Raw genomic sequence first — 19,364 nt, 5'->3', positions numbered from 1 at the left:
CAAATTATCAAGTAGCATCCTACGTCAATAATAAATAAATAAATAACTAAATGAATAAAAGGTAATCAAGTAGCAACATGCTGTAGTTTGTCTTACGTTTACACCATACTGACATTAATAATGTCCATTCTTCAATGTTTTGCTTTACTAGTAGACACAGCATGTATGTTTTCGTAAGCTACCAAAAAAAAAAAATTTTAGTAGCTATTTATTTATTTTTAGCAATAATAAAAATAAACATTAATATATTTATTAACAATTAAATATTAGTCGTATTCATTCTATGCTAAAAAATTTTAGTAACAATAATATAATTACTAGTAAAAACTTTTTTTAATGACAAAAAAAATATAATTATTATTATAATATATTTTAATAACGACAAATATATAACTATCACAAAAACATAAGTTAAATGACATATATAATGACCATTAACTATTTATTTTGCGGAACAGAAGATATGTCTTTTACATGATTTATAGCAATAAAAATACTATATTAGTTGCATGGTAATTCAAAAAAAAAATGCACCTCGAGATCAAAAAAAAAATCCAAAACTTCTTTGAAAAATGAGAGATTTTTGGACAGCATTAAAAGCTTATTCATTAGCGTAATCAATTTCTACGAAAAATTCAAAAAAAATTTGTATTTTTTAAATTTACAACTAAAAATATCTTTTGTTGTAGTGATAACTGATCTACATTCTTTCTATATTGTATCAATACTAAAAATAAAAAAATATTATTTCTATATAAAAAAATTATTTAATCAGTTATTATAATATTTTATATAATCTTAATATATATTTTATACAAATAATTGATTTTTTATATTCACATAATATAATAGTTCTTAAAAAAATATACAATATTTTTCTTAAATTATTCTTAAAATTGTGTCATTCTCATTTTCATACCTATAAATATGGCACAACCTCTAAGCATGCATCACAACACACCCCAACCCAATTTCTTCTTCAAACCTTCTTTTGCTTCCTTTATTATGGCACATCTAAGGCCAAAACATAACACTATTCCACTTCTAGTTATAAAAGCACTAGTACATTATTTTCTCTTCACATTAAAAACAACCATAGCTTCTTATGATGATCAAACCCTAAATGTAATAGATTTTGGTGCCAAACCAGGTGGTGAAATTGATTCCTCAAGAGCATTTCTAGATGCATGGGAAAGTGCATGCAACACAATAACACCATCAACAATTTATGTCCCACAAGGAAGGTTCTTAATTGGAAAAGTAGTGTTTAAGGGTAGTCATGAGTATTGCAAGAGCAATGGAATCACAATGAAAATTGATGGTGCACTTGTTGCACCTTCCAATTATGATGATATTGGAAATGATGGGAATTGGTTGTTGTTTGATGATGTTAATGGAGTTTCAATTATTGGTGGAGTTCTTGATGGACAAGGCAATGGTCTTTGGGCATGCAAGAGATTTGGCAAGAGAAATTGCCCAATGGGTGCTACGGTATATATAGAATATATTATTAAATTTCATTATATTGCTTTAATTAATTAATTGCATAATTGAGTCTTTAAAATACTCTAGAAAATTCAATGGACATAATAATTTTACTTATTTCAACACTAGTAATTTATTAATGGTTAAATTACACAGCTGGTCCCTACACTTTTAATGAAATTATAAATTGGTCCCTACACTTTAAAAGTTTGTAATTAGATCCCTAAAGAGAATTAAAATTTTCAATTTAGTCCTTACTGTTCAAAAAGTGTTGATTTAACAGAATATTCTCAACATATGCTGAGAATATTTTGTTAAAATGGAGAATATACTGAGAATATTCTGTTAAATCAAACACTTTCTGAATGGTAGGCCTAAATTACAAATTTTAATTTTTGTAGGGACCCAATTACAAATTTTTAAAGTGTAGAGACCAATTTGTAATTTTACTGAAAATGTAGGGACCAACTGTGTAATTTAATCTTTATTAATTTTAAATTAAATTAAATTAATTCAATATATGAAATATTTGTTGAGTAATAGTAGTCCAACAGCCAACAAACTATAACTCAAATAGCATAGTTTTCACGTTATCACCTAGAAGTCGCAAATATAAATCTCTTTATCTTTGATAAAAAAAAAGAAAAGAAAATAGTAGTCCAACACCGTTATATATGTATGTAGAAACATTTACTATAATAATAAAAATGGGGTTCACATACATATTAACTTTGTCTAATAAGGTATACTCATTCATTTATTATGTTTTGACAGAATTTTATAACGAGCGAGTTTAAAAATAATAAATATAATTTAATTAATTTTAATACACTTTTAATATAAAACAATTTTATATGTATATTCAATTACGTAATAAGATATTAACAAAAATAATTTTTTTTACATTAATTACGTGAATAATTTATCTAAAAATAAATATAATTGAACGATTGTATAAAATATTTTATACTGTTAATATATTAAAATTAAATTATAATAAATATTAGATTTATATCTGTCTAATAAGAGTTTTACTAAATAAGATAATTTTACTAAATAAGTGTTGAAATTATTTCATTTATCTAGCTAATGCCAAACTAACATAATAATCATCATCTTACCTACTAGTGCATATATGTCCTTAATTAAATAGTACTATTGCACTTGATTGTCCTCACTATTAGTGCATATATAGAATTTTAAATATATCTGAAAAATGATGTTTCAATAAATTTAATCATTAATCTCAATTATAAAAAATATATAATATATTAATTAAAATCAACTGTTAAAATTAATAGAATACACTAATTTATAAATATATTTAAATTTTTTTTATAATATAAATATTTCTCTCATGATTTTATTTTTTCTTGTATATATTTTTTTACAGAATTTAGGGTTCACAAATTCCAACAACATTGTAATAAACGGTGTGACCTCACTTAACAGCGAAATGTACCACATAGTAATAGACAGAAGCAAGAATGTCAAAGTAGAAGGTGTTAGGGTTTCTGCTTCAGGAAACAGTCCCAACACTGATGGCATTCATGTTCAACTCTCATCATTTGTAACAATCATTGCATCCAACATTGCCACTGGTGATGATTGCATCTCAATTGGTCCAGGAACAACCAATTTGTGGATACAAAACATAGCTTGTGGACCTGGTCATGGAATCAGGTACTTAATTATATATATTAATTAACCAAGTTGGGTTGGTCTAGTAGTTAGCTCACTAGTCCGCTTAAACAAGTGTCGGGGGTTCGAATTCCGTCTTGTGCATGCAGCAACCCATTGGCCAGCGACAAACCCTTAAATGAAGCTCAGTACCGCAATGGATTAATCCTTAACCTGCCGGATTGGGAAGTACCGTGGAAAACCAAAAAAAATTATATATATTGATTCTTTATTTTTTATCGACTAATTTGACTATTAACCCTTTTTACTTGACAGTGTTGGAAGTTTGGGGAAAGAATTAGAAGAGGCTGGTGCGGAGAATGTGACAGTTAAAACAGTTACATTTACAGGAACTGAGAATGGTGTGAGAATCAAGTCTTGGGGGAGACCAAGCAATGGCTTCGCAAGGAACATCATTTTCCAACATCTTACTATGATTAATGTCCAAAACCCCATAGTCATTGACCAAAATTATTGCCCTAATGAGAAGGGTTGCCCCGGTCAGGTAAAATTTCAAGAACATATTAAATTATTAATTAAACTCCTCTTTTAAAAAAAAACGACAATTAGTAAATATTAGAATAAAACTCAAAATAGCCCTGACAATTATTTCAAAAGACAATGAGGTCCTTAACAAAAAAAAAAATTTAACCCAACTCCTGACAATTATTTCGAAAAGACAATGAGGTCTTTGTGCCAAAAAAATTCAGGTTATTTTTTTTTCACAGGGGCTAATCAATCCAAAAAACATATCATGTGTATTTTTTTTCTTGAAAATCTCGTTGTCATTTCAAGATAATTGTCAGGATCGAAAGGAGTATTCACTCTAAATATTATGTTGTCCAATTTTACTTTTTGGAGTACCAAACCAAAATGTTAACCTTAAAAAAATAGGATGATGATAAAATGATTCCTTAGTTGAATATTCATAATTATCTTATAATTTTCATTTTATTTATTGTGCAAAATATTTTTTTAAAAAATTAAAAATAACATAAGGTAAATAAAATAGGATGATGATAAAAATATTGATCATTTTATCACTTTTCTAATAATAAAATCAAATTTTTTTTTTGAGTTCAACGAGATAATCAATATTATTAGCTCTTTTTTTTAATATTATTTTTATACTCTAAGTTATAATTTTTTTAATTTTAAACTTTAAATATTAAACTATAATTTTAACTATAAATCCTAAACTTTCTGAAAATGAAGGTTAAAAAATAATTATACAATAAAAATATTACCCAAAGTTAATTAATTAAAAATTAATTCTCTATACTTACTTTCTTTCTTAAGTCAATATGTGTAATGATTATAAATATATTATATTAGTCAATATAATAAACATTTTACTCTTTTAATAATAAATAATTATCTTTGAGCAAGTATTAAAATAATATTTTTTTAATTTAAAAAATAAAAAATATTATCAAAATATAAAAAAGATAATTGTAATTTTAGTAATACTTTATAAGTGTATGTTGTGATAAGCATAAACATTCTAGACTCCCCTTTTATATAATACATTTTTTTTTTTTGCTTATTATATATAAAAATGTCGTATTAGGCTAACTGAATACATGTCTTGTTTTTTGGGACATACAAGCAGAATTCCGGGGTCAAAATTAGCAATGTAATGTACCAAGATATTCATGGGACATCAGCAACTGAAGTTGCGGTTAGATTCAATTGCAGTCCAAGGAATCCGTGCAATGAAATCACCTTGGAAGATGTCAAACTTACATTTCAAACGAACAAACAAGCTCAAGCTTCATGCATTCATGCCCAAGGAATCACTTCTGGTTTTGTTCAACCTAGCGCTTGTTTCTCATCAAATATATAAAAGCAATATTTAGAAAATTAGAGAAAGAGTAAAGTATCGTTTTTGTCCCTAATGTTTGGGATAAGTTCTATTTGTGTTCTTAACGTTTAAATCGTCCTATTTGCATCCCTAACATTTATAAAAAGTGATTCAATATTATCCTACTATCAATTATACTAACAAATCAGATTATATTTTTCAATTATTCTCATTTGGATGTATTCATTCTCAAATAGATCTCACTTGGATGTAATCGATTTTAATATTATACCCACTATTTGTGTTTAGATTCAATTATGTCCCTAGCAGAGTGAATTATGTAAATATTGTAAGAATTAGTTTCAACTTTGATGAACTATTTTTCGAAGTGGATCATCGATTCTATCCCGGACATTTGTATTCTAACTTCAAGAAGAGATTTTTAAAACTCAAACTAAAGCATTCATGATGTGTAATTGACGGTGGGATAACATTGAATCACTTTTACAAACTTAAGAATACAAATAGGACAATTTAAACGTTAGGGACGTAAATAGAATTTATCCCAAACGTTGGGGACAAAAACGATACTTTACTCTTAAAGAAAAATATGGAAGCAATAATGATTAGCTAGAAGCAGAATCTAATAATATAGTAGAAGTACCATGTTGTATTTTCCTCCTTTTCTCTAATTATTTTGATTTTCTACTAATAATAATGTTTTGTTGAATCATTATCTAGTTTATTGAGTTTGATGATTGACACAATTATTTTATACCCAAGAAATTAAAATTAGTGGCAAATTTAATAAAGATATAATTATTTTGTGTCTTGTTTATCTATTTAAGAGTTTTAAATAAGTAGTTTTAAAATTTTTATGAGAAAAAAGTTTATAATTTAATTTTTATTATAAAACAAAAATCAACATATGATAAATTTAAAAAAAAACGTAATATTAAAACTTAAAACTATACCTCACAATTTTATATCCACTTGTATTTATCCTTTATGTTTTAATTGTCAGTATGCACTATTTGAATAATAAATGTTTCATCCTCTTTAATTATACTTTTCTAGAGATAAGTCAATATAAGCGGTTTCATAGTAGAAATTAATTAATATGTATAATTTTTAGGCACTAAATTTATTATGTACAATGGATTAAAAAAATTGGATAAAAATATAAAATATGCCTTCTGTTTTTAGGCTTTGTTTGGTGGAAGAAAAAAACAGAAAAGAATAAAATTAAGAGAAAAGAAATAAAAAATTGAGGTGAAATATAATTTTTATTGATATGTTTGGATGAAAAGAATAAAATAAAAAATATTGAAGAATAATTAATTTACGGTGTTTGTTTAAAAAAAAGTGAAAGAAAAAAATTAAGTAAATAAAATTATATAACGATAATTTTTTCTTTTATACTATATAGAAATGTTATATATTAAGTATATAATTAATTAATTATGTAATATATTTAATAATTTTATTAAATAATAATAACAAAATTAACTATATTTTTAGTATAATAAATTAGGAATATAAACTTTATAAATAAAGTTTATAATAATAATAATAATAATAATAATAATAATAATAACATAAAAAAATTATAAATAAAATTGAAGTGATCTATTTAGATATAAATTCTATTTTAGTCTACTACTCATATCAACACATAAATTGGAGACAACTTTAAGAGAAAAACATACATAAATTAATAGTTAAATGTTTATAACTCTAAATATACTAACAAATCACGTTATATTATTTAATTAATATATTACGTCTTATATTGTATTAACTAATACACATTAAAGAGCTTTTACATAATAATAATAAGTTAAGGTCGGCTAAAAACAAAAATCACAATATCAATAGAACTAACAAAGCTAACACTATTACTTGGAACCTCTTTGATCAAGTCATTATTAATCACATAGACTTCTTTGACCAAATCATTACTAATAGCATAGTAAATAATAATTTTAATTATGAAAATCACAAAATACAAAAGTATGATGTATTATTATCATATGCCTTCGTAAAGTCATAGATATGTTACTTACAAAATATAAAGATACTAGTACATTTTTCGATCCTAAAGTTATATTTATACCAATCTCAAAATATTAGTCACATTACTATGATTATTATTTTTAAAGTGCATAAGCTTCTTTCATCAACTCATATATTGTGACAAGATGCACGTCAGTTGGAATATCAAAAAATTCTCTCTTAACTCTATCTTCTTTGCATAAAAAGCAGTAACATCTCATGCGCAATTTGGCATTATACCTAAATTCTCTAACTCAATCCATACATCATTCTCAGAGTAAATTCGAGACTTACTTTACTTAAGAATCACAAGCCCCTTTTCAGCTATTTGTACTTGTTTAACTACTTGAACTTACTCCTTAGCTATTAGCACTTGTTCTTTAGCTGTTAACACTTGTTTTTCAGCAATATCAATTAATCTCTTATAGAAACGATTCCTATTCTTCATCATTTCAGTCAATTCTTGAATGTCCTGACTCATTCTTTCTATTTGTAATTCTAATTTATCACTCATGGTTGATTTACGTTTAATACTTCTTGATGATATTCCATGAGAGCCAGTTGATTCATTAGACAAACCAATTTTAGAACGATAACCCATTGTATAACAAGTTGAATGGGGAAGTAATTGGCTCATCATTCCATCCCTCCTCTATATTTAAGAAACTATCATCATCATTCAAGTTAATTGTTTCTTTATTCTTCTCAGATCTTTTGACATTTTCTTTGGCACACTACAAGAAAAATGTTGAGTACCATTGAATTTACTGTCGCAGAATAGAAATGGATTTACCGTCAGATTTATCGGTCGTAACCACGTCAAATTCATACGGTAAAGTAATTACCGACGGATTGTATTTTCCAATAGTAAATCTGCAGGTAATATTTGGAGGAAAAATAAATTAAATTGGCATGTCCTTTACCATCGGGTTTACCGTCCGAAAAATCTGACGATAACTCAATTTAGTGAAACGATGCATTTTTGGTGACCCGCAATGGTTTACCATTAGAATTTTTCGACGGTAAATCCGATGATAAAAGGGGCATAAATTCAAATCATGAACCTCTTCTCCCTCATTTGAACCCTCACCACTATCACCACCATCCCTCTCTCTCTTTCTGCCATTCCAGCTGCCGTCACCATCATCTGTCGCCGCCGCCGAGACCACCGTCGTCGCCACCCTTCTTTGTCGCCATCAATCCTTTATGCCGACGCCTCATTCTACTCCTCCCCCCTCTCTCTCTCTCTCTCTCCTTTGCCATCACCACCATCTGTTGTCACAATCATCTACCACCACCACAACTTTGGCAACCAAGACTGCAACATCTACCTCTTTCCTTATTTCTCGCTCTGTTCTTTATTACAAGTTTTAGCTTAGTTTATATCATCTATCTTGTTTAACTAATTTTAAATTTTATTTGTTGCAGCTACTTTTTATGTGGGATGCTGAGAATGGCCTTACCATCAGGAAGATATTCGACCATAGAATGGGTCGACGGCTCCAGCAGATACTGGATAATGTTCATCAGGGGCGGGACCACCGGACAACCTGGCTCCTACCGGATATAAAGAAGGCTCTGTTTGTTCATTGGAAGATTGAGTAGGGGTTCCGGCATTGGCGTCTAACCAATAGAGCTAACAGGGCCTCGGCTAAGTCGTCTAAGTATACTGGCCGCTTAGCAGCCTTCATGAAGACTAAGGTCAGGATGGTATGTAAAGTTACTTTAATTTTACTAATAACTTAGTTATATTCTTCTGCATATCATTACTAGGCATCCTAATTATATTGTTTTAATGCAACATGTGTAGTCAAATTCGTTGGATCACGAGGTGACATTGGCAAAGACGTTCAAGAACACCCATACGCTGAAGGAGAACAAAGAGACATTTGCTAATTATTAGCAGTTTCATGACCATTATGTGAGTAAACATACATCTGATTATCTTCTGCTATAAAATTATTAGAGATTGATTGTATATTTGTCGTACCAATCACAAGATTTCTACACACAAAGACTAGAGGTCGCAACTCAACAATCTCAGCAAGGTGACGAGGATGCTACCAATGGCTCTACAACTTTAGTCGTCGATCTCGATGTGGTTTGGCGTGAGACTGCCTCAGCGCCGTACAAGAACCGCGTATACGAGATGGAGTCATTCTTCGCAACAGCCTCTGAACCTCTATGTTGAGGCCGTCGTCAGGCTCCGCCACCAGTCGAGCCATCGAGCCCGAAAAAGGCGTGGATTTGAGCCTACAGGTGCAGGTGCTCCAACGCAGCTTTCAGCAGCAGGCTCAAAAGCTTAACAATTGTCGGGAGAGGTATCAGGAGATCTTCACCCGCGTGACGTCTATGAATGAGCTCAGGCTGGAGTGGAAGCAACGTATGGAGGCTCAGATGGAGGTGTACCAGGCCCAGATACGCATCGCTGGCATCGACCTTGCTGATGGCACCACCATTGTCGGTGGTATACAGACATTACTGTGAAAGCAAAAAATTTTTGTTAGTCTAGTACAGGGCAACCGAAAGCAGAAAATAGAAAATAATTTTATAATCTCCAAAATTTGAAATAAAAATTAAATCCAAAAAATAAAATAAAAATAACTACATAAAATTCGAAAAAATAATACAATAATAATTACAAATAATTTGTATTAGTATTAACATTATTTATTAAAATTAATAAAATACAAATTACAATAAAATAAAAAATAACATTAAAACAGAAATTAAAAGTAATTATATAAAATTTGAAAAATCACATTTTTTATATTTATATTATTTATTAATATTAATAACTACCAACTAGTACAAAATATAAATATTATAACATAAAATAAAATAAAACATAATTACAAAAAATTCCAATATGGTAATTTTCACTTATATTATTTATTAATTTTAAAAATTACACGATAAATTATCTTTTTTACTGATTTTAATAAAAATAATTTTTAACATAAAAAAATATAAATATAATAAAGAAAGCTCTAAAAAAAAATTTATCAATAGTTGTATTCTTCATTAATTTTAATAACTACAGAATAACTGATTAAATTAAAATAATATTATTTGAAAAAAAAACTAATACGAGAAAATAAATAAATTATTAATATTTTCACACACAAAAAACAAAAAATATTCAAATAATTTAATTTACTATAACGGCTAATAATAATATCAACGAAAATAATCATACTAAAAATAATGCATTCTAAATACTAAGCTTTAAATTTATAAAAATAATAAATTTATATAATTAAGTTGTCCCAAATAATTAATAACGTATTCTGCTGTACCAATATAGATCACATACCATAGTTATTAAATTCACTACTTAGTCTCACTTTCATCAAAATTCTCCTTCTTCAATTATCTTCTTCCACTCTCAATTTCTCACGGAGAATTGATAGATCAAACAACAATGATTGATTGATTGGCTTAGTTAGGTAAGCAGAAATTGATTTTCAGATATTTAAAATGTTTAAGTTCGAATTCAAAATATCAAAAGTATAGACAATTAAATAAATTGGAAATAAAATATAGATAAACAGTTAAGGCTTCAGAGTTATTTATTTTTTCGGATTAACTTTTCTTACTAACTATTTTAATTATGTAGGATTTAATTTATGGCAAACTATATGTGACTAGACCCTAATTCCTTAGACCTTCTTAGTCTCCTCTAAAATTCATTAACTGCCAATTCCTTGGTCAATTAATTCCAATTAGAGGGTAAAAATCAATTTTCAGTTTATATGCCACAAAAATTCTAATTACCCAAAAATAAGGGGATTATATGTCACGTATCCCATTAAATCCAAATAAGTAAAATTTAGGAGATATGTTTTCAAACTGTTGTTCAAGTAAAGAGCTTTTCCAAGTTTTACAAGAACTCAAATAGAAAGAGGGTCATACTTCCGTTCCACCCAAATTCATAAGATAAAGAACGAAAACAATTCTTAAATTATAAATCCATGCATAAATTAAAATAGAAAAAGCAATAAAATCAATCCATATAAATAGACAGAGCTCCTAATCTTAATAATGGAGGTTTAGTTACTCATAGAATGTAGAATGTAAATTTGTATAAAATTCCCTAATGAAATTCCTTAATCTATAAAATGTAAACAATGAAATGTGAAATGAAACTAAGCCTCAACAAAGCCAAAACGAGTTCCTCCCTCCCCCTTTAAAGACACCGACCTGGTAATATATAGCAGTTTCCAGAATATGTTTATTAGGTGCATAGAGACCAACTAAAAAAATGGTCAACACGCAGGATACATGTTGTCCATTGCTAGACACGTGACAAGGATTTCTGGCTAAATGTGTCTTAGAACCTCTAACACACAGGATATGTGTTACGTGCAGCACAACATGTGGAGATGAATCACTGCTAAAGGTGTCTCGGAATCATACAAAGAATCTCTACCCTTCTAACAGGATGCGTGTTATTCTTCTATTTGACAATACAAATTCAACATGCAAGATGCATACTGTTAAAATTGGGTTGAAAATTGTTGAATCTTTCTTCATTTTTCATTGTTCTTAACTTCTATTCTTATTAAAAAATTTATAATTGGTGATCTTTTAATTTATTATATACTTCATGTTTTTAATTTTACTCTGCTTCTAAGTTTTGAAATCAGTTTATGATAACTGTGATGCAATTATTTAGTTGAATAACTGATGTAAGTATTAAGATCAAGAGATTGAGTTTTTCTATTCTCATTATTAGTAAGACATGGATAGTTTTTTCACTACTTTAGCACATTTATTTCTGGGTTTGCTGTGAGATTCAGTGCTTTGTGGCAATTAGCATTGGTTACTCTTGTTAAAGTTCCTTTGATAGCTGTCATTAGAGCCATTCACACAACCACTTTGGCCCAGCTTTCTGCTAAAAGTTAAGAAGTTCTTTCTCTACTAAACATCATTTTTGTTTAGTATGTAGTTTACTTGCTTGTTAAAAAATCTGGAATTGAAGTTATGCATATTAATTAAAGGCCATAGTATGTTATGTGACATTAATTAATTGAAGAAATCATGTGTAGGATATGTTTTGCTAGGTAAGAATGATGTTAAGAGTTTGAGGCTAAAATAGTTGAGGCAGCAAATACGACTAGTGAGCCAAGAACCGACTTTGTTTGCGACAACAATTAGAGAAAACATACTCTTAGGAACATCTGATGCTGTCCAAGTTGAGATTAAATAAGTTGCAAGAGTAGCCAATGTTCATTCTTTCATTATCAAATTTCTAGCGGGTTATGAGACATAGGTTAGCCAAAATAGAGTTTCAATTTCTATTTCGATTCATTGGAATAAGAATTGTTTAATTTTTTGTATTATTAAAAATCTAGATGATGACTTGTAATTTTATGTTTAATTTTAGTTTTATTAGTATATTTTGATAAGATCATATAATAAGTTGATGATATTTTTAAATTTGGAAGATATTTTAAAATTTATATTAAATTATAATTATATTTTAAAATATTTATTTATTATTTTATTCTAAAACGATTTTTTTGGTTGAATTATGGTTAGACTAGTTAGACCAATAAACTAATAAACCCGTGACTAGAACGGTTCAATGACCAGTCCTAATCTCAAAACTTTGGTCAGTATCTGCACCTTTATATTTATGCAAAACACTCTAAATAATAATATAAAAAAACATGTATTTATCCATATGAAAGATAATTATTTTTAGAGAAAATATGGGGTGACAATGATTTTAGTATACAAAATGTGTACAATAGGATTAAAAAAGAAAGATAAAATTAAAATAAAAAATTAGATAATTAATTATTCAATTTCAAATTTTAAAAAATTAGAATTAGTATTTAAACTCATTCACACTACGTACGGTTATTTCTAATCTCACCATAACTTCCGATACACACATCTAAAATTTGTCGTCATCTTCTCTGGTCCTCACATCACGCTGCTGCAATCTTCCACCGACACCACCTCTACTTCCGTCGGTCAGCCCAACACGCCTCGCCCTCTGCCACTGTTTTCACGCCACTCTCCCGACACTCGACCAGATGGTTCCTTATAGATAACCATTTCCGACGCCTCTTCTTCCCTCTCTTCCCATCCGATCTCTCTCCCTTTTGGATATACCATAATCTTTCTCTCATTTTTTGCCTTCAAAGTTTAGTGGTAAGCATTGACGGCGGCACCACCAACTAGGGTTCATGTAGATTACGATTACCTAATCAAACTCCTTCTTATTGGCGACAACAGTGTGAGAAAAAAGTGGTATGCTTTTGCGATTTTTTTTATGGTTCTTTCACAACCAGTTTGGTAATATCAAATCAAATACTCAATTGCTTATTTTTTATTCTCATTCATGTCTCTTCCTTTGTTTAAGCTTTTTTTTTTCATTTTTTGTTTCTCCAATTTCATGGTTACATCAAATCACAACACTCATGTGTCAAATTATATATTTTCTTTTTTTTAATAAAAATTAACTTGTTGGATGATCATAGTTGCTTCTTATGTTTATTCATCTTCTTCTTCTTCTATTTTAATGGTCAATTTAAGATAGTCATTTTAGTAGGTATACATATGGTTATTTTAATTTTTATGTAGATAATTATTTTAATTGGATTGAATTTAGTTATATATAATTAAAATATGTTGGATGTTCAATTCATTAGGTATGTGGATGATTATTTTTATTCTTAAGTTGATAGTTATTTTTATTAATGATGAAGTGAGATAATTATTGATAAAGATAGGGGTAACTGTCGATTAAAAAAGAAAAGAGTATTATAGTAAAATGTTTTAGTAAATTAAAATTTCGAATAGTTATTTTTTTTGAAATAACTAACTGAATTTTTTAAAAATTTAAAATTGAAAGATTTAAAATTTAAAATTTAATATAAAATAATTGAATGAAGAATTTTAAATTTAAATAATATATGAAGTAATTTGTCATACTCTTTGGTCTGGTTTTGTTCGTCAAATAGAAATAAGGTTGGAAAATTAGGGCAATGGAGATTGAGAACAAGAAGAGGAAGACGAGGAATCACGAGGTTGTGGCTCTCCCTCAAGAACTGATAGAGAAAATTCTGTTACTTTTACCATTGAAATCCCTTGTTCGATTCAGGTGCGTCTCTAAGCAATGGTTCTCTATGATTTCCGATTCTCATTTCACAAAATCGCATTTCGATCTCGCACCTACCACCACCAACGATATGCTTATCTATTTTTCGCCCGTGAATTCCGTGGCTCGTTGTGTGGATGTAGAAGAATCGATTCACCGTGATTATGCGGTTCGCATTCCTGTAACTTATGAACATTATGCCCTTAGGGTTAGGGGTTCTTGCAGGGGCTTCATATTGTTGCTCAATTGCGTTAACGGTACGCATTTTGTTATGTGGAATCCAACAACTGGTTTTCACACAAGAGTTTCATATCCAAGTGGTCTTTCTTATCCACTTTGGGCTGGTGTTGGTTATGACAAATCTAGTGATGATTATTTAGTAGTTGCTGGGTGGCGTGATCGATTTGAAAAAACTTCTAATTTAAGACACCGTTGGGAGTTTTTCTCTGTTAGAAACCATTCATGGAAAGAAATTGAGACAGGGGACTTTCATAGTAACCATTTGATTAGCTGCAATTCTGGAGTGTTTTGTAACGGTGCTATTCATTGGTTGGCGGTTCGCACTGTCGGTGATAGTGCTAGGGTAGTTGTTGCCTTTGGTTTGGAGGAAAAGAATCTATCGATAATTTCGCTTCCCGATTTACAAGGTGGTGGCACCCCGACTTTAAATCTGTTGGGAGGATACCTTGGGATATGTTACACGGAATGGCAAACTTGGAGGAATGAGCTATGGGTGCTCAAAGAATACAAGGTGGAGTCCAGTTGGACTAAGCTCAATATTGATTTTCCTGATGGATTCATTCCCATGTGTTTAACTAGAGGCAGTGAATGTGTCGGCAGGAAAAACATAAAGGAGTTGATGAAATTTAGTGACAAGGGAATGTTGTTAGAGTCTAGACGAACTAGTTGTGACATTCACACAATCATGCTAATGTTTGCCAGGACCTTGCTCACGCTGCCCGGTCAGTAAAGGATAAACGGCGAAGGCAATCGCTAATTGCAAACAAGAGTAGGGTATGTAAATATGATGTTCTCAAAATTTTCTGATTGCTTGTTTCTAGTGATCTTGCATTGTTGATTGAATGGAACGTGTAGAATGCAATGTGCATGGGACACAGTTTATTTAATGCATTTTCATTGTTTAGATGGAAAAGTTTTAGTTAATTCACATCATTGCAATTCCAAAGTCAAATTCTTTTAGAAATTAGAATTGATGGTGTTATTGACCATTTCAGTAGGTTCATCTTTATTGCAGATTATGAGGTATTTTAATTGTTAAAAAATGTTAAAAGTTTGTTAAATTCTAAGCAAGATTTTTCATGTTATTTATAGTTTGGAGTTTCATATTCTCTTCCAAGTTCCAAACTGCTGTCTTGTATGAAATTTATAGCGTTCTATATATATCCTAGAAGATTAAAGAGGAAAATTAGTTGAATAACACTTAGAATGATAAGTTACCCCTCCAAAGCATAAAATTTTATATCGGAAACTGATCAGGTTTATGTGCTTGTATTCCCTTTAGACCCAAAACAACCCTGAGTATAACACTAAAAAGAAGACATAAATGACGTAAGTATCCAATGTAAATATAAGTTTAGCATTTTATACATGTTCAAGCAAGTTAAGAGCACTTTGGTTGTATTTGGTAAGTACAGAGACACTTGTGGTACCTAGGTAGAAGAGTCGTGTATGCATCTCCACATGACCCCTAGTGTACTTTCAGATTCTCAGTAAGTTTGGCTGTGTCTCTTATCTTTTCTGGAACTTGGAATTACTATTTGGCCGCAAATATTATACCTTGAGGGTGCGGTCCTTTGGGTTTTTAGATATGCTCTTAGAGGATTTTTTTGCTTTCTTCATTGTGGTGTTTGTGTTCCCCCTTTTGGGTAACATTCTGATGAGGTTATAAGTAACAAAAGTATTCAGAACAACATTGAAATGAGGCACATCATTGTAAAAGTAGGTCTCTGATGTAAAAAGATGCATGTACTGATACTATAAACATACCCCTGTGCAGCAGATTTTTCATTGTTTTTCTTCTTCTTAAATTCCCTTAAAAATTCTTCTAATTTTTCAGTTTCAATTTCAGAATTTCAGATCTAACAGTACATGCATAAAAGAACATATTAACAAATATAATTTTGATGATAAACGGTAATATAGTTTTCAAAGTACCCTACCCATGATAGGATTGAGTTTGTTAAGGAGATGAATCCTCAACAATGAGCTTTTTCTTTTTGGATTGTGTCCTGGGAAAAAAAACAAATATAAATCAGAAATACAAAATAAAATTGATCAGAAAATATTATCCAAAGCAGTGCTTACTTTTGGGGTGTTCTCTGAGTCTTTTTTTTTGTTTTTTGTTTCTTTATTGGTGATGATTCTTTGCTTCTGAAAGTTAATAAGAGACGCTCTGTTAATACATAAAATTTTGAGAATAAGCAGAAAGGAAAGCAATGATAATTTTAGAACATTACTCATCATTCGATTCAGTTTCTGAATCGGAATCCTCCTGAATCTTCTCCCTTTTTTGGATTCCATTCTGGAAGGCAAACAATCATTATTAAAAAATATCCTAAAAGTGACAAAATACACCCAAGTATGATGATGAACTTGCCTTCTTTTTTTTTGTTTTTTTTTTCTTTTTCTTCATTTGTTTCAATTTCTCCTTTGTTTCTGCCATCTTTACAATTTTCTGAAACAATAGAAATGTTAGTTAACAGCATTCACATAAATAAAATACACCCAAGCTATTTTGTTCACTTACCATATGTTCATCCATTTCAGTTCTCATCCTTTTAACCAACTGCTCTCTATTCCAGTTTGCAATCCATGGTTGTGCAGCTCTTTCTTCTCCTTTCTTCTCTTTGTTTGTTGACAGATGGAAATAGACTATCATCAGGACAAACAAGCAGCCGTCAATTGATTTCTTCTTTTTCAAATTATAATTAGTGATGCCCTTGATGATGAAATTCAGAACATGGGCTCTCCAGTTGTCCTCCTTTATTTTGTCCATCTTGAAAATAGGAGCTAGGTGCACAGGAGATATTTTGTTAATTGTGGTTGGCAACAGGAACGCCATCTGTATATAGAGGATGAAAATCCTCTTGAACATGAGACGATCTTGTTCATTGCCAACACCAATACTCATCATCTCATCCGTCAAACTTTTTAGAGTCTTTCCTTGGAATCTTTTAAAAATCTGTTTATTCTCTTCAGAAAGTTCCTTATAACTGATTTTCTGAGGAAATAGATCTCCTACAAAAAAGAAAATAACTTACAATAAAAATCACTTGAAATACACCCAAACATCACCCATATACACCCCAATATCATTCATATACACCCCAACATCACTCATATACACTCCAATATCACTCATATACACCTATGTTTGTTTCTTGATTATATGATAGCAGAATAATATATTACGATGAATGGAAGTATAGAGGTTTTCTGTAATGAGTTACCTGATGCGTTGAGTCCAAGCACAGTCCTTTATTATGCTAGGTTTAACTCTAAACGAACCGTAGCCGGTTTCGAGTGTGTTTTTTCCGAGTTTAAAGGAGTTATCCAACTCCTTTAATAGTTTGTGATGCACCCTTAGTGGCGGGATGTGCATCAGTCCACCAAAACCTAAATCCCGAATGTCTAACAGCCTTCGAAGCCGTATCAGGGCCATTTCCCTTTCTTTGAGATTCAGACTCAGGTGAGAGGGAAGGAATTAGGTTGCAGGGGAGCTCCATTCCCGATCGTGAGAAGCCTTTGAGAAATTTTCCTATTACCTGCAGCCCGAGGACAATTCCTTTGCATCGAGGGGCTTTCTTTCCTACTCAGCTTGGGACGTAAGTTAGCCGGACTTCTCCTTTCCTTATAGCTTATAGTAAGACTAGCATTCAAGGCCTTCGAGTAGGGCTTCGGTGCCTTCTCTCAATCGGCAAGGAAGCTAGCAATGAAGGGGCAAAAGCCTAGCCCAAGCCTAGCCTAGTATGAGAATACTGGAAAAATCCAATTCTAGGTTGCTTTCTTTCCTTACTCATATTTCCAAATTTTTCACTCAATAAATGAGTTGCACACTTCAAATCTTTGGTTTTCTGTAAATAAAGTAAAATTAGAGTCATTAGAATAAGATATATTTGTATTAGAAAAAATTGACTTGTTCTAAGACATATATTTGTGCTTATATTGTATTTTTTTCACCTTGATTTTTGCTTGCCATTTTTACTACAATGAAAAAGAGATGTTATCAACAGATAAAAAATATACCAAAAAATCAGAGACATACACCCATAGATTAGTCAGATACACTCTATACTGCAATGAAAATGAGATGCTGTCAATAAATAAAAAATACACCAAAAAATCAGAGACATACACCCATAGATCAGTCAGATACACTCCAATATCAGCCATATACACCCAAACCCAGTCCCATATTCATTTTGTGTTTTTTAATTAAACGAAATTAAATTAGTTTAAAATCATATTCAATTCAGTCAAACATCCATAAAATAACACTACAAGGTCAAGCAAAATTAGAATAGTAACTGTTAGATTTCAAAACTCCTAATATATATATATATATATCAGTCCCATATACCTCTACATTTTTTGGATTATATGACATTATATGAGTTTAGAAATATATTTAAGTTCAAAATGCCACTAGAAGCAACAGTTGGATGCCAAGTCCGAGATATACACTCGACAATAGGCCATATACACCCAAAAAATCGTCATATACACCCAAAAATCAGTTAGAAAAAGAAGAGTCTTTCATGTAAACATGCACAAACCTACTTATAAATTATGTAAACATACACAAAATATGTACCAAACAGATCAAAACACTCGTTAAAGTATTCACTAGAAGTATGTAAGACAGCGTAAATGAAGAACAGTTTCATCAGAACAGTAATATGAGATCTAAAACAAGAAGAACAGTAAAACCTAGAAGAAACAGAGCGAGAAATACTGACGATATAGTGGTTCGATTTAGAAATCAGAAACATAAATGTGAAAAACCTTGAAGAACAGTAAAACAGTACGTTACCTTGAATAATATTTTTTCCTTTTTTCTGCTGATTTTTTTATGGAGATTTGTATCTTTTGTTCTTGATTTCTTCTGCTCTTTGCGATGAGTTGGAACATTTCTTCAGAATCGTAATCTCTTTCGAATGTGGTTTGAAACTTAACGGTTTGCGTTTTGTTTGAGGAAAAAGAGGA

At 30.1% G+C, this 19,364-nt stretch overlaps 2 protein-coding genes across 2 annotated transcripts; both read left to right on the top strand.

Moving 5' to 3' along the window:
* Positions 1–1,005: 1,005 nt before the first annotated feature.
* Positions 1,006–5,011, top strand: LOC112717794 (polygalacturonase-like). Its single transcript, XM_025769737.2, has 4 exons — positions 1,006–1,491; positions 2,879–3,168; positions 3,442–3,670; positions 4,778–5,011. The coding sequence occupies exons 1-4, from the start codon at positions 1,006–1,008 to the stop codon at positions 5,009–5,011; spliced, it is 1,239 nt and encodes a 412-aa protein (XP_025625522.1).
* Positions 5,012–14,025: 9,014 nt separating this feature from the next.
* LOC112761838 (F-box protein CPR1) lies at positions 14,026–15,108 on the top strand. Its single transcript, XM_025808210.1, has one exon. The coding sequence runs from the start codon at positions 14,026–14,028 to the stop codon at positions 15,106–15,108; it is 1,083 nt and encodes a 360-aa protein (XP_025663995.1).
* The last annotated feature ends 4,256 nt before the right edge of the window (positions 15,109–19,364 follow it).

The sequence above is a fragment of the Arachis hypogaea genome, chromosome 2 (assembly GCF_003086295.3).
Source record: "Arachis hypogaea cultivar Tifrunner chromosome 2, arahy.Tifrunner.gnm2.J5K5, whole genome shotgun sequence".
NCBI classification, from domain to species: domain Eukaryota; kingdom Viridiplantae; phylum Streptophyta; class Magnoliopsida; order Fabales; family Fabaceae; genus Arachis; species Arachis hypogaea.
This window is presented reverse-complemented; position numbering and strand designations above follow the sequence as displayed.